The following is a 15,573-nucleotide window of genomic DNA, read 5'->3' as shown; positions in this document are numbered from 1 at the left end:
TTTATAAATACAGGCATAAGACTCAAAAAGCAAGGAAATTATGGTGAACCTTTATAAGATACTGGTTTGGCCTCAGCTGGAGTACTGTGTCCAACTGTGGGCACCACACTTAATGAAGGAATTGGAGAGAACGCAGAGAAGATTTATGAGAATGGTTCCAGGGATGGGGGACTTCAGTTACGTGAATAGATAAGAGAAGCTGGGGCTGTTCTCCTCAGAGAAGAGAAGGTTGACAGTGATATGATGGAGGGGTTCAAAATCATGAGAAGTCTAACAGAGTAGTCAGGGAGGAACTGTCCCAATTGGCGAGGGGGCCGAGAACTAGAGGACACAGATTTAATGTGAGTGACAAAAGAACCAAAGGTGAATAAGGAAAAACTATTTTACACAGCAAGAGATTAGGATCTGGAATCCACTGCCTGAGAGAGTGGCGGAGGGAGATTTGATCATTGGTTTCAAAAGTGACATGGATAATTATCTGAATAGAAAAGAAATTGCTGGGCTGCAGGGAAAAGGCAGGGGACTTATTTCAGCTGAGTTACTCTTGCAGAGAGACGGCATGGACATGGCGGGCCGCGATTCTACATATGTATAATAGTGACAACTCAAGTGAGGGGCCATCCAGAACCAGCACCCACCGAATCGTGCCGCACAAAGAGTCAAACTTAATCAATGGCATTTAAGTAATTCTTCAATTATGAGGGAGAGATAAGAGTTACTGCAATCAGATATTATACTTGGTCCGCTATGGGAAATGTTGCTTGGGCATTAACTATTGTTATATATCAGAGTTGTCACTCTCACAGATAAAATTACATTCACAAAACTGTCTTTTTAGCAGCAAAATTGAAATGAAATACAGCTTATAAAATGCAAAGCCAGGGATAACAGTGAATTTGAATTCAAAGAGTTTGTTGGATGAGTTTGCAAAGCCACATCTTTCATAAACTTACCATTTCTTGAGCATCTTGGAGTGTACTGGACAGACTAATATTGAGGTTTGGAAAGGATATACCTTCTTCTACTAAAGCTGAAAAAGAAAAGACATATTCAGTTACGCACCAGAAAATGTTATCAAGAAATTATGAAGGCATCGGATACAGCAAAGGCTTTGGCCCTTAACAATAACCTAGCAGTAGTACTGAAGACATGTGCTCCAGAACTAGCTACACCTCTAGCTTAGCTGTTCCAGTGCAACTACAACACTGGCATCTACCTGACAATGTGTAAAATTGCCCAAGTACATTCTGTCCACAAAAAGCAGGATAAATCCAATCCAGCCAATTACCATCAGCCTACTTTCAATTATCAGCAAAGTGATGGAAGATGTCATCAACAGTGCTTTCAAGCGGCACTTACACAGCAATCATCTGCTCACTGATGCTCAGTTTGGGTTCCACCAGGGCCACACGGCTCCTGACTTCATTACAGCCTTGGTGCAAATATGGACTAAAGAGCTAAATTCAAGAGGTGAGGTGAGAGCGACTGCCTTTGACATCAAGGCAGCATTTGACTAAGGGTGGCATCAAGGAGCCCTACCAAAATTGAAGTCAATAGGAATCAGGGGGAAAACTCTCCTCTGGTTGGTGTCATACCTAGCACAAAGGAAGATGGTAATGGTTGCCCCAACATCAGGACATCACTGCAGGAATTCCTCAGGGTAGTATCCAAGGTCCAACAATCTTCAGCTGCTTCATCAATGACTTTCCCTCATCATAAGGTCAGATGTGGAGTTGTTTGCTAATGATTGCAGAGTGTTCCTCAGATACTGAAGCAGTTCGTCTCCATATGCAACAAGCATAACAAAATTCAGGCTTGGGCTGTTAAGTGGCAAGTAACATTTGCCCCAGACAAGTACCATCCTACAACCATCTCCAACAAGAGAGAATCTAATCATCTCCCCTTGACATTCAATGGCATTACCATCGCTGAATTCCCCCACTATCAACATACTGGGGGCTTACCATTGAGCAGAAACTTAACTAGACTAACTATATAGGTACTGTGGCTACAAGAGCATGTCAGAGGCTGGGAATTTTGCAACTCATCACCTGACTTCCCAAAACCTGTTCCCCCGTGTAAGGCACAAGTCAGGCATACTCTCCACTTGCCAGCATGAGTGCAGCTCCAACAACACCATCTAGGACAAAGCAGCCTGCATGACTGCCTTACCACCACCCCCCCAGTCCACAACTTTAATCATTCACTCCCTCCTCCACCAATGCACATGAGTAGTCATGTGTGCCATATACAAGATGCAACATGCCAAGCCTCTTTCAACAGCATTCTTCCAAACCTGAGACCTTTACCACCTAGAAGGACAAGGACAGTAGATGTCTGGGAACTCCACCAGTTGCAAGTTTCCCTCCAAACCACAGACCATCCTTTCTTTGAATTATATTACCATTCCTTCACTGCCGTGGGGTCAAAATCCTGGAACTCCCTTCCCAACTGCACTGCGGGAGTACACCTATCCACACGGCATGGACTGCAGCTGTTCAAAAAGGTTGCTCACCACCACATTCTCAAGGGCACTTAGGGAAGGGCAACAAATGCTGGCCTTGCCAACAATGTTCATGTCCCATGAAATAATAAATAAAAAGTGAAAACAGAGTTGCCATTCAATTGTTGTTATGCACAGATATAAATTTCACATAGACATGAACAATTGCATTGCAATTCAGAATTATAATGATGTACTAAAATGAAAATAATGGTTTTCTCCACATAAGTTACTGAAGTATCTTGTTTAGTTAGCTTTCATTAGCAAAACACTCACTATTTGCCTTTGTAGGAGCACTTTGGAGCATGACACCTGACCTGTACCGCTCCCTATGTGATTTCTGTTTTGGTTTTATATATTTATTTCTATATATATTCTGATCCCAAAAGGCAGGTTTAAGGCTTTCAATCTGTTAAATATCCAACTCTCCCAATAGTTAAATATAAGGTGTGCTTGATATCTAGTAGGTATCACAACTAGAAGCTGCCCATTGCTGACATTGTCTGCAGACACGAAGGCCTGAGTTTTGTGCTTGTTGGGCATGCTTGATTGGCAGTCCCGGAAGCGGCTGTGATTTCTGTTTCTGACAGCGATCGGACCCCAAACATGATTTCGTGTTGGCTGGCCGATTAAGAGGCAGCCAACATGAAACGCGCCCGACACTGGCGATCCGCGGCAGCAGGGGTGGGGGCACTGGGTCCAATGGGGGCCCGGCAGGGTATTTATAAACTGCAGAGGCAGCTCCCTGAAGGCTCTCAGGAAGTTTTGAGGAGCCTCAGGGAGCTGTCTTGGAAAGACTTTTGAAATTTGCAGGAGTTGTGGCCTCAGCACCTGCTGGACACGCAAGGCGGGAGGGCAATGCTGGTAGGCACTCTGTCCCCCGGTTCTCAGACAAGTGCCCGTGCACTCTAGTGGAGGCAGTGAGTGGCAGGTGGGACATTCTGATGCCACAGGGTGGCAAGGGGAGGCCAACACAACAGACAAAGAAGGCTTGGTCAGAGGTGGCAACCCAGGTCAATAGGCATGACATAGTGTGTTGCTCCTGGATCCAGTGCCGCAAACGGTTTAATGATCTTCTGCGCTCGGCAAGGGTGAGTACCAAGTTGGCATGGTACTGTGTGGAGATGTTGTGAAGGGTGGTCATCCTTTGCCACACTTAGGGGTCTAAGAATCAGAGTGACAAATGGCACATATACCTATGCCATCCAAGGCTTGGAAATGTGGCCGCTAGCCTTGGGGGCATAGAAGGGTGGGATGTGCAAATTTGATGGGCTCCTCAACCTGGTCCTTTGGGGAGGGCGGGCAAAACTGGTATGGTTTTGAAGGCAGAGGGTGGACTAATGTTCCGAACAGGAGAAGAGAAGCAATAATGCTGTGGAGTACAGACGAACGGGCGGTGGGGTGACCAACCAACTGACCAAATTTGAGATGGACACCCTCGAGCTAGAGTGCCAGCGAGGAGCAAGGTCCTCAGGTCTCAGAGAAGCAGGGGTGTCAGAGGAAAGTAAGAGTCTAGTGGACACATGCAAGACTGGTGGAAAGTGCAAACAATGTAGGGTCAATATAGAAGACTTCTGAGCAAGAGTCCCCAATGATCCAGCAATCACAATGCCACCATGATGCTGTTATCCACCCACCCGCCTAGCTTGCACATTGACTATGTGATGATTGACAATACTAACATATTGTCTTCCTCCCTCAGATGAGCCATCCTCCAGAGGCTGTCAGGATGCTGAGGACCCTGCCTTGACACCTGAGGAGGAGCTGCTGACAGATCCACCAGCGTCACACCCTCTCTCGCTGCCAGGCACCACGGCAGATACAAGCACGTTGGCGGGCATTAACTCGACGGCTCAAATGGTAGTGCACCGTGGAGAAGGCACAGCACACTCGCAATGAGGAACTGGCAGAGAGTGCCCAGGGCACCAGCTGTTAGAAGACTGCTGGAGATCAGAATGATGATGATTCCGAGGCAGATGATGAGCCTCTGGAGTCGTCCATCATGCAGCAAATGCTGGAAGTCAATGCGTGGAGAGATCTGGCAGAGATCCCTGAGGGTCTGCATGTCATGGTGTTTGTCACGGAGGAGTCCATGAGGAGCTTGAGCCCTGCATTGGCACAGAGCACTGAGCGCACATCCTCCTCCACTGAGAGAGTAGCGACTCTCATGGAGAGGCAGCTCCAGGAACAGAATCAGGAGTTCCTGGGGTTGCGCTCACACCTGCAAGCCCTCACACAGGCACTGTCCTCAGGAGGTCACAGCCAGTGTGAGAGATGAATGAGGCAACTCGTCACCCTGCAGGGCGCCCATCTATCAGTGATAAGCAGGAAGGTCCAGACCTACCTCACACTTGCGGACAAGCTGCCTGTCACCTCTGTGGGCTCCTCTCACGGCGCTCCAGATGAAGGTGGCAGCTCCTCTGCCCCTCTGCCAGTGACCATGGCATCTGATGAAGCCATGACGACTAAGGAGTGCCCAGCCATGTTGCTGGTCGCACCCTCCCAGGTGGAGCATGTTCAGGCCCCGCCAACCAGAGGATAACTGCCAAGATCATTAGGGCCGACAGGACATCATAGTCGGCAATCTGCCTCCAAAGCTGCTGCTAGTGAGGAGGGGACACCAAGATGCAGCACTTGCAAGCGTAAGTTTAAGGCACCGTGAGCACAGGATGGGGTTATCATGGGTAACATTCTTTCTTTTCAACAGTGTTATGTATTGTTTTTGTGTGACAGTGACAACAAAATTATATTAGGTTCCTTTTTTGCAACTCTGGAAAAGATATAAATCTAGAATTTGTTTCAATGCCCTGAGTGTCCTTCATTTTTCCATCTATGCAGGGTTCATCAATGCCTTATTTTAGATGGCAGGGGCAGCAAACCTTATTACAGAGTTGGGAAGCAACATTGGGATCATGGGATTGCCTTCTCAGAAATGTGTGTGAAGGAGGCGGCGCCCTTGCCATGAGATCGAAGCCGTGCCTTGACAGCCTAGCTGAAGGTGCATTGAATCAAGGCCTCCCTGGTGTCCCTGCCTCCCTGAAGGTTCCTCGTCTGCCTCCATTTCCCCACCCTGTGCCTGCCCGGCTACTCATCAGATCCATCTGTAGGATCATCCTCTGAGGCCTGTGGAGCTGCCTTGCTATCCTCATCCTCCAGTGGGTCCCCCCCTTGCCAGAGCCAGATTGTGCAGAGCGCAGCAGACGACGATTATAAGCGACACACACGCTGGAGGATTGCAGTGCACCCCCTGATCAGTCCAGGCAGTGGAATCTCATCTTCAGCAGACCATTGGTCCTCTCAACCACCGCCCTTGTGGAGGCATGACTCCTACTGTACCTCTCTTCTGTCTCTGTCCTTGGGTGCCGGAGTGGCATCATGAGCCACCTTTTCAAAGGATATCCTTTGTCACCCAGCAGCCAACCATCCAGCCAAGCTGGAGCCACGAAGAGCCTTGGCACTTGAGAGTGTCGCAGGATGTGTGCATCATGGGAGCTGCCAGGGTACCTTGCACAGACTTGCAGAATCTGTGTATTGTGGTCGCATACTACCTGTATGTTCATGGAGTGGAAGCCCTTTCTGTTCACGGAGTGGAAGCCCTTTCTGTTCACGAAGGCATCCGGCTGACCCTCTGACATCTTGATGGCCACATGAGTACAGTCTATGGCACCCTGGATGCGGGGGAACACAGCATGCTGCGAAGCCTCTGGCTCGCTCTGGCTGGCTTCATCCATCCAGTAATGAATGAATGTCATGACCCATCTGAAGGGAGCCTCAGTGACCAGCTTGATGCATCTGTGGACAGATGATTGGGACACTCCACACAGATCCCCCACTGACCCCTGGAAGGATCCAGATGAAAAAAAATTGAGCGCTACTATGACATTTGGAGCCACTGGCATTGGGTTCCCCCACAGAGTTGGAGGCCATCTCCGGCCCAACCATCTGGCATATGGATGTCACGGTGACCCTAGAGACGGAGACTCCTGCGGCACTGGACGTCAGACATGTTGAGGTAGCTGGATTGCTGCCTATACACTCTGGCAGCAGGATTGTGGCGTCTTCTGCGGTGCCTTCCGCCTTGCTCTCCCTGCTGACTCTGCACCCCCTGTGCCTGCACCTCTCCTCCTACAGATCTCTCCCTGGGACACTGCTGTGGACACCTGGCCTCCTCTCCCTTCTGCCCCTCTCTTCCTCTTCAGAGGAGGCCCCACCAACAGAGTAAACAATCCCCATCTGCTGAAATGCAGATAGCTCTATCTCATGTACTGAATGCAGAAATCCTCCAAGAGAGTTGACAAAACAAAAGAGTCCTCAAAACAAAGCTAACAAAGCAAATACTCCAGTAGAAACCATGAAATCTCAGCACTACAGCAGCAGCAACCTCTCACCTGAACTTCTAACAACTTACACAGCCAATGCTCCGGTCCCTTTTTATCCTGCCCTTGGACGAGAAACAAGAAAAAACAGATTGGCCGCCTTCCTGTATTGCCATGCAATGAGCGCTAAATTGCACGGGCAATGTAAAATTTCGATCAATTAGGTGGTCAATGGATTTAATTGTCCATTTAATTGTCAGCAGGCATGCAGTGTGCTTCTGACTTCTGTGCGCCCACTGACTGTAATGTTATGCGCAAGCACGAAGACATCGGGACGCACGCCCAATGTCTTCTTGCATTATTTCATGCGATTTCGGGGCGGGCACATGCCTGCTCATTCAACGTAAAATTCTGGCTGTAGATTCCATATGTATGCTGATGACAGCAAGCACTGTCTCTACATCGCTCCTCTCAGTTGCCTGTGTTGTCAGAATGCTTTCTGACATCCATTTTTGAAATGTAGTCACTGTTGTAATATGGGAAACATAGCAACTAATTTGCAAGCAGCAATGTCCCACAAAGAGTGATGGGTAAAGGATCAGATAACCTATTCTAGTTATATGGCTGAAGGATAAATATTGGTGAGAACACTAGGGAGAATCCAGAGAAGTGTGAGGTAATGCATTTTGCGAGGGCAAACAGAGCAAGGGAATACACAATAAATGGGAGGATATTGAGAGAGGTAGAGGAAGTGAGAGACCTTGGAGTGCATGTCCACAGGTCCCTGAAAGCGCCAGATAAGGTGGTAAAGAAGGCAGATGGAATGCTCTCCTTTATTGGGTGAGGTATAGAACACAAAAGCAGGGTGTAATGCTGGAACTGTAACAAACGCTGGTTAGGCCACAACTGCAATTTTGTGTACAGTTCTGGTCACCACATTACAGGAAGGACATAATTGCTCTGGAGAGAGTACAGAGGAGATTTACAAGAATGTTGCTGTTGAGTGAGGCAAGGGAGGAGATAGCAGGGGTGCTGGCAATAATTTTCAATACCTCTCTGGCCACAGGAGAGGTGCCAGAGGCCTAAAGGACAGCCAGTGTAGTACCATTATTCAAGAAGGGAGGAAGGGATAAACCAGGGAACTACAGGCCAGTCAGTCTAACCTCAGTGCTGGGGAAACTATTGGAAGCAATTCTGAGGGACAGAATGAATCTACACTTGGAGAGGCAGGGATTAATCAAAGGCAGTTGGCATGGTTTTGTTAAGGGGAGGTCATGTCTGACCTATTTGATTGAATTTTTCGAAGAGGTGACCAGATGAGGGCAATGCAGTTGACGTAGTCTACTTGGAATTGATAAGGTCCCGCATGGGAGACTGATAATGAAGGTAAGAGCCCATGGGATCCAAGGCAATTTGGCAAATTAGATCCAGAACTGGCTGAGTGGCAGGAAGCAGAGGGTGATGGTTGAGGGGTGTTTTTGTGACTGGATGCCTGTGTCCTGTGGGGTTCCACAGGGATCGGTGTTGGATCCCTTGCTGTTTGTGGTATATATAAACGATTTAGACTTTAATGTAAGAGGGCTGATCAGTAAGTTTGTGGATGACACGAAAATTGGTGGGGTGGTAAACAGTGAGGAGGATAGCCTTAGATTACAAGAGGATATAGACAGGCTGATCAGATGGGCTGATCAGTGGCAAATGGAATTTAATCCGGATAAGTGTGAGGTGACGCACTTGGGCAGGACAAACAAGGCACGAGAACACATGGTGAATGGTAGGACCCTGGGAAGTACCGAGGATCAGAGAGACCTTGGTATACATGTCCACCAGTCTCTTAAGGTAACGGGACAGGTAGATAAGGTGGTTAAGAAGGCATATGGGATACTTGCCTTTATTAGCCAAGGCATAGGGTATAAGAGCAGAGAGGTTATGCTGGAACTGTATAAAACGCTAGTTAGGCCACAGCTGGAGTATTGCATGCAGTTCTGGAATCCGCATTATAGTAAAGATGTGATTGCACTAGAGTGCAGAGGAGATTTACCAGGATGTTGCCTGGGCTGGAGAGTTTTAGTTATGAGGAGAGATTGGATAGACTGGGGTTATTTTCCCTGGAGCAGAGGAAATTGAGGGGGGACATGATTGAGGTGCATAAAATTATGAGGGGCATAGATAGGGTAGGCAGGAAGGAACTTTTCCCCTTGGTGGAGGGATCAAAAACCAGGGGGCATAGAGTTAAGGTAAGGGGAAGGAGGTTTAGAGGGGATGTGAGAAATAATTTTTTCACCCAGAGGGTGGTGGGAATCTGGAACTCTGCCTGAAAGGGTGGTAGAGGCAGAAACCCTCATAACATTTAAGAAGTATTTGGATGTGCACTTACGATGCCATGGCATACAAGGCTATGAGCCTAGTGCAGGAAAATGGGATTAGAATAGTTAGGTACTTGTTTGACCGGTGCAGACTCGATGGGCCGAGGGGCCTTTTTCAGTGCTGTAGACCTCTATGACTCTAATATTTAAATAGTTGATTAATTGTGAATTTAACACAGGATTTTGGCTTTGGCCAGCAGTGAAATGCTTTCCTGAGGTGTGTGGAACTCGCCAGGGTCAACAAGGCAACAGCACAACTAGGAGCCATTGTTCAATGAAACTGACAGGCCGGAAAACCTTCAAACAGTGAAACTGCATAGCTGCTGAGCTGCCTATGTGAAAGGCTTGTGCTCACAGAATTTGTTCAGAGAGCCAAATTTCACCACTTCACAGGGGATTTCCAACCTTTTGGGACTCATTTTACCTAGCTTGGACATTATTCATCTTAAACTGACATTCCATGCTGACAGACTTCACTGCACATGGGAGCAGCTTATGCAGCTCTACATTGGACCTTTGATGAGGAACAAGGGGAGCAGCAACACCAATGTCAGCAGCATCAGGAGCAACACTAGCTGCCTTCTCCTTAGCCATAAATTGCTCCACAGGACAGAGGGGATGGACACAGGGATCCAGCTCGAAGGAAGTAACACCCCTACAGTATATCTACAAGCAGGAAATCAACATGTCTGAGCACCAGTGCCTCATGAGACTCAGGCTTTTATGGCAGGTTGGTACTGACACTTGCATCCCCCTGGAACAAGGCCCCTTACACTGTGGGCCAGGTGGGCATGCATTGCCAGTGGTTGTCAAGGTGGCTATCACTGAAGGCAACCCCATTTCGCTGTCTCCCTGGAGTTCTGCACTTTCTTTACCTACAAGGAGAGAAAGCAGAGTGAGAGGAAAGGATTATGGGGAGAGGAGAGAATGAGACCAATTGTGAAGGGTGACTGTGAGGGATAGGTGTAAGATGTCAATATGATGAGAGTAAGTTTGAGGAATGAGCGGACCTGCAAAATGTGTTGGTCCGAGGAGTGCTGCACAAGAAAATGCTGCAGAAGTCAGAGTACAGAGATGCCACTCAACTTTTCTACCCTCTTGAGGTTATTGAATCTCCTGGTCCACTGAGCCCAGGTTCAAGGGACCACACTTCTGCTGCTCACTTCCTACACTACTTCCACCCATGCTTGCTTGGGTTGAGAGGCTGGCCTCTTCTTCTTGTCTGCAAGAAACAGCGCTTCACTGCAGTCCTTCAGATCCCGGAGCAGAATATTGAGGGAAGAGTCAGTGTCCAGGAGGACAGCTTTCCCACTTCTGCTTTCCATTCCTGTGGTTGCTGAAGTTCAAGGAAGTAACAGATGGTATAGCCACAATGACCCCTGTCAGGATCCCTTTACTAGAAATCCTTCCTTTGACAGATGCGGGTCGTCAAACACCTAATCGCTATGATTGGTTGGGAAACCCGGTGGTGGGAAGCTAATGCTGTCGCTGACTTAAAGAACCACATTAAAGGCCTCTTCACAGGCAAATGGGTTCACAACTGACTACCAGACCCCATCTCCACCCCCCACCACAGCTGCAAGTGAGTCTGTTGTAATAAATTTACACCCAATGTATTTGAATCCCAAATTCAGAAAAGTTCATCCTACTTCTTCAATGTGCCTTTTTGTACATCCTATGTCAGCCATCATATTGATTTATTTCATTGACTGTGTTAATTTAATGGAATTTCTTATCTGTGGGCAGTTTTAGGCTGTGTACCTGACAAACCTGTGTACCACTAACAATTGTGTGAAATTACCCACACTCATTTCACAAAGGACCTCACAGCCAGGACAGAAGAGAAACATTTATTCATTAGTTTAGGCTGGGTTCAAACTCATGTCAAGGTGCAAGGATAGTATGTGTATTGCACTGTTTAGTTCTCCAATGCAATTGCTTTTGAGTAACTAGTTTGCATTTCTCAGACTTGCTCTATATCCCATTGTTTTGTATCTACAGTTCTGTGCAACAGTCCACATGTTGTACATTTACTGATTAATTGCTAAGTAAGTGGTCTTGTGTAGCTATACCTTTTGCTGCAGTCAGCTGCCCATAGCTTATTAGGATCTCTCCTTCAGAGATGTTTCGGTCAGCAGTCTCAGTTTCAGTGACGGAGATGGTTGAGCAACTTTCTTCGGTAGATGGTGGTGGAGTCAGCGATTGAGCAGGGAGTGTTGGAGTTTGCACTTGAGGCTCAACTGGAGTTGGGACTACAAGTATAACAGCACATGGTGGTAGAACCAAACTCTCAGGTTCTTCATCCTTGGCTACTGACATAACGCTTAATATAAAAAAGATAAATAGAAATAGGTAGAAATTAATAAATAGTTAAATATGCCATATTACTTTACATTAGAAACTGTCTGATCCAGAAATCTAAAAAAAATCAAAAAGGAACATGGAATCATAGGAAAAGTAATGAATCAATCTAATATCCACTTTATAAACTATACCCACTGAACTACCAAAGCCCAAATTTGTGCAGATTCTCCATAGCCCCCGAGGATGTACTCATTTTAAAACTAGAGGAGAAATAGGCACAACTTCAGGGCCTAAATCTGAAACATTAAGAATGTAATTATGAAACACTGATGGGCCTAATTACTCTTAGTGTTGCAGCTCACCATCCCACGTTGCACCTACTCAGTTTATTTGTGTGGAAAAGAAGCTGCACTTTATTTTTAAGTAAAAGGGAAAATAGATGCATAGACACAAGCATTATGGTTTTTTAAACTTCTCTTTAGCTGCATGTTTTCTAATTTGTAACACCCCTTACACCTACCAAAATAGATGGTGCAGGAAAAGCAATTGGCAGCAGGAAAGGTCAGGCACATTTAGCTGACATTTTCTTCTCAGTTGCTAGCTCATTATTTCAAAACCAAGTTTAGCGTAAGTAGAATGGTTTCACCATGTGCCGATATAGACATTGGACTCAGGATAAAATTGACATCCAGTAGCAGACTAAGTATAAACTAAAGATCTTATAAAAGCAGTCCACACAAGGGAAGACTCCTAGGTCATCTAAATGGACTCAATATTTATTGGTTGCAGTTGCAATTGTGTAATGGTGCATGTGCTGAACACGCCTTAGTTCAGACCTAAAATGTTTACTTTCACAATCATTATATTGATTATTCAAAAAGCAAGTACAGACTTTCGATTTTTGTGGGATAATGACATGAACAACATTTGTGTGTGATATTCACATCAATATCTCTGCGCCCAGGACTTCTGAAAATGCAGTGTAAGCTGCACGGATCCTAGCATACTGATGTACATCAAGCTATTTTTAAAATAATCTTTGCGGCTTTGTTTTGGAAGTGGGACTATCAGGAGCACATTTGTGCCAAGATTTTTTTGTCAGTTGCTGGTGACATGACAGATGCTGACAGCTAGGACACCCCATGCAGTTGGTGCATCATGATATCCTCACTGAAGGATTAGTAATCAGGGCATTACCGAAGGCTTGTGTGCATGGATGATTGACAGGTCATTACCAAAAAAGTCTATTTTGCATATACAGGCAAAAAAAGTAAGGCTCACATTTATATAGCGCTTTTCACAACCTTCGGACATCTCAAAGCACTTTACAGAAAATGAAGTACTTTGGAAGTGTAGTCACTGTTGTACAACGAGGACACATTTGTTAAAGTACTACTTGTTAGGAAATAGAGATAGTTTAAGTAAGTTATATTTGTATTTTTGTGTGTTAGGAATGAGTTTTAGCTTTAATGTTTAAATTTGATTTGTATTTCTGTATCTGTGTTAAGAAAAGTGAGTTTTAGTTTCACTTTGAAAGGTGCCTGCATTTCTAATGAGAGTTTGACGACCGTAAGCAGAGGAACTGGGCTGTTGCCTAGCAACGGAGGTCCAGAGAGACAGGTCCCTCCTACAGCCACACACAGAAAAACTGAAGAAACAGCAGTTTTGAGTTCAGTTTGAAGACAGCTGCCAAACTGAAGCCACCTATAGGGGACAGATAGCCAGTCCCAAGCTAAAATTGGTTGAAAGAAGCTGCCAGGAGAGACTGGAGCAAAGGGGACAGATAGCTAGTCCCAAGCTAAAGAAGATACCCCAAAGTCCAGGGGTGAGGAACAGGAGAAAGTCCCAAGAAGACCTTCTAGTAAAGGGAAGGACAGGAACCTGGAAAAGGTCCTGTTAGGTGAAAATAAGAGTGAGGGACAGAGAGGAAGACTCCAAGCTTCAAACTTAAAGAGGCAGAAGCTGCAGAAAGTAGATTTAAAGCGAGAACAGCATGCATGCGGCAAGAATATCCAAAGAGACGGCTGAAGGTCTGTAACTCTTTGCTATGGGCATGTGAAGCAGTAGTGTATTGTTAACAGCTGAGTCAGTGAGAGTGCATGGAAGACAGCTTGAATGCATGTGGTGACCCGGGGAGAGGAACATCGGAAGGAGAGTTCGAAACCCTTGCAGAAGGCATCTGAGAGAAAGCGTCAGCTTGGGAGAAAATTCCAAAGTGAGTTCTTGGAGATGGGAGATTGGGAACCCTTGTGTGAAAGATGGAGTTCAGCGAGACTGATTGGCTCATGGCACGACAAGCGTCTGGGGGGAGTTGAGGAGAAATCCATAGCATCTGTGTGGGGTGGTATCTGTCACTTGGTTGCAGAGTGTGGTGTGTCTGACCACAGGTCACCATAGGTTTACATGGACTGTGTATTTACTGTGAACATTACAGCATAAGATAGCTTTTCTAACTTGTGTTATCCTTACAAATCTGTATATATCTGCAAAGGTATAGTTGTGGGTGAAGGAGTATTGTAATATAGTACATCTTTTGTAAAATAAATGTTTTATTCTTCTGTTAAAAGTTCATCAGTCTCTCTCATACACACATTCTCTCACTCTCATACACACACACTTTCTCCCTCATAAACACACACAAACACTCTCACACACACACACACTCACTCTCTCTCTCACACACATATACACTCACTCTCTCTCAGACACACACACATACACTCACTCTCTCTCTCTCTCTCACACAAACATGTACTCTCTCTCTCACACACACATATACTCACTCTCTCTTTCACACACACACACTCCCTCATACACACACACACATACTCACTCTCTCACACACACACGGCAGAATTTTTCCCTTGTCGGGTGGGCATGCGCCCGACACGAATGGGTGTAAAATAGTGCGCGATATCGGGCAAGCGCCCAAACACATACACACCCACTCTCTCTCACACACACACACAGTCACAAACACACACTCTCACGTGCACACACATCCACTCTCACACACTGTCTCTCACAAACACTCTCTCACACACACTCTTTGCTCTCACACACATACTCACACTCTGTTAAACACACACACACTCTCTCTCACACACGCTCCCTCTCACACACACACACACTCTTCTCTCTCACACACACTCTTCTCTCTCACACACACTCTTCTCTCTCACACACTCTTCTCTCTCACACACACACCCACTTCACAGAAACACACACTCTCTCACAAACACAATCTCTCTCACACACTCTCTCTCACACATGCACTCTGTCTCTCTCACACACACACATAATCTCTGTCACGCACACACACACACTCAGTCTCTCCCTCTCACACACACATTGTCACATTCACACACTCTCTCACATGCACACACACATCCACTCACACACTGTCTCTCACAAACACACTCTCTCTCTCACACACTCTCTCTCTCACACACACTCTTTGCTCTCACACACATACTCACATTCTGTTAAACACACACACACTCTCACACACGCTCCCTCTCACACACACACACACTCTTCTCTCTCACACACACTCTTCTCTCTCACACACTCCCTCTCACACACACACCCACTTCACACAAACACACACTCTCTCACACACAAACACAATCTCTCTCACACTCTCTCACACACGCACTCTGTCTCTCTCTCACACACACACATAATCTCTGTCACGCACACACACACACTCAGTCTCTCCCTCTCACACACACATTGTCACACTCACACTCTCTCACATGCACACACACACACATGCATACTCACACAGACACACACACATGCACACTCACATGCATGCTCACACAGACACACACATGCAAATTCACACACAGACACACACACAAACTCCCACACATATACACTCACAAACACACCACACACACTCACTCTCTCACACACACACGGACACACTCTCTCTCACTCTCTCATGCACACTCACACTGTCATGCACACACTCAGGCTCTCCCTCACACACACATTGTCACTCTCTCACACTCACTCTCTCTCACACCCACACTCACTCACAAACACACCACACTCACACACACACACGGTCTCACAC

At 46.3% G+C, this 15,573-nt stretch overlaps 1 protein-coding gene across 1 annotated transcript in view; it reads right to left on the bottom strand.

Moving 5' to 3' along the window:
* kiaa0586 (KIAA0586 ortholog) overlaps positions 1–15,573 on the bottom strand; it is a 657,376-nt gene that overhangs the window by 90,149 nt on the left and 551,654 nt on the right. Inside the window, exons 26-27 of the mRNA XM_078562702.1 lie at positions 11,258–11,508; positions 954–1,030 (exon numbers count right to left, since the gene is read on the bottom strand). Coding sequence (XP_078418828.1) covers positions 954–1,030; positions 11,258–11,508 — 328 coding nt within the window. The remainder of the gene's footprint in view (positions 1–953; positions 1,031–11,257; positions 11,509–15,573) is intronic.

Source organism: Cetorhinus maximus, chromosome 18 (genome assembly GCF_964194155.1).
Source record: "Cetorhinus maximus chromosome 18, sCetMax3.hap1.1, whole genome shotgun sequence".
Taxonomy (NCBI): domain Eukaryota; kingdom Metazoa; phylum Chordata; class Chondrichthyes; order Lamniformes; family Cetorhinidae; genus Cetorhinus; species Cetorhinus maximus.
This window is presented reverse-complemented; position numbering and strand designations above follow the sequence as displayed.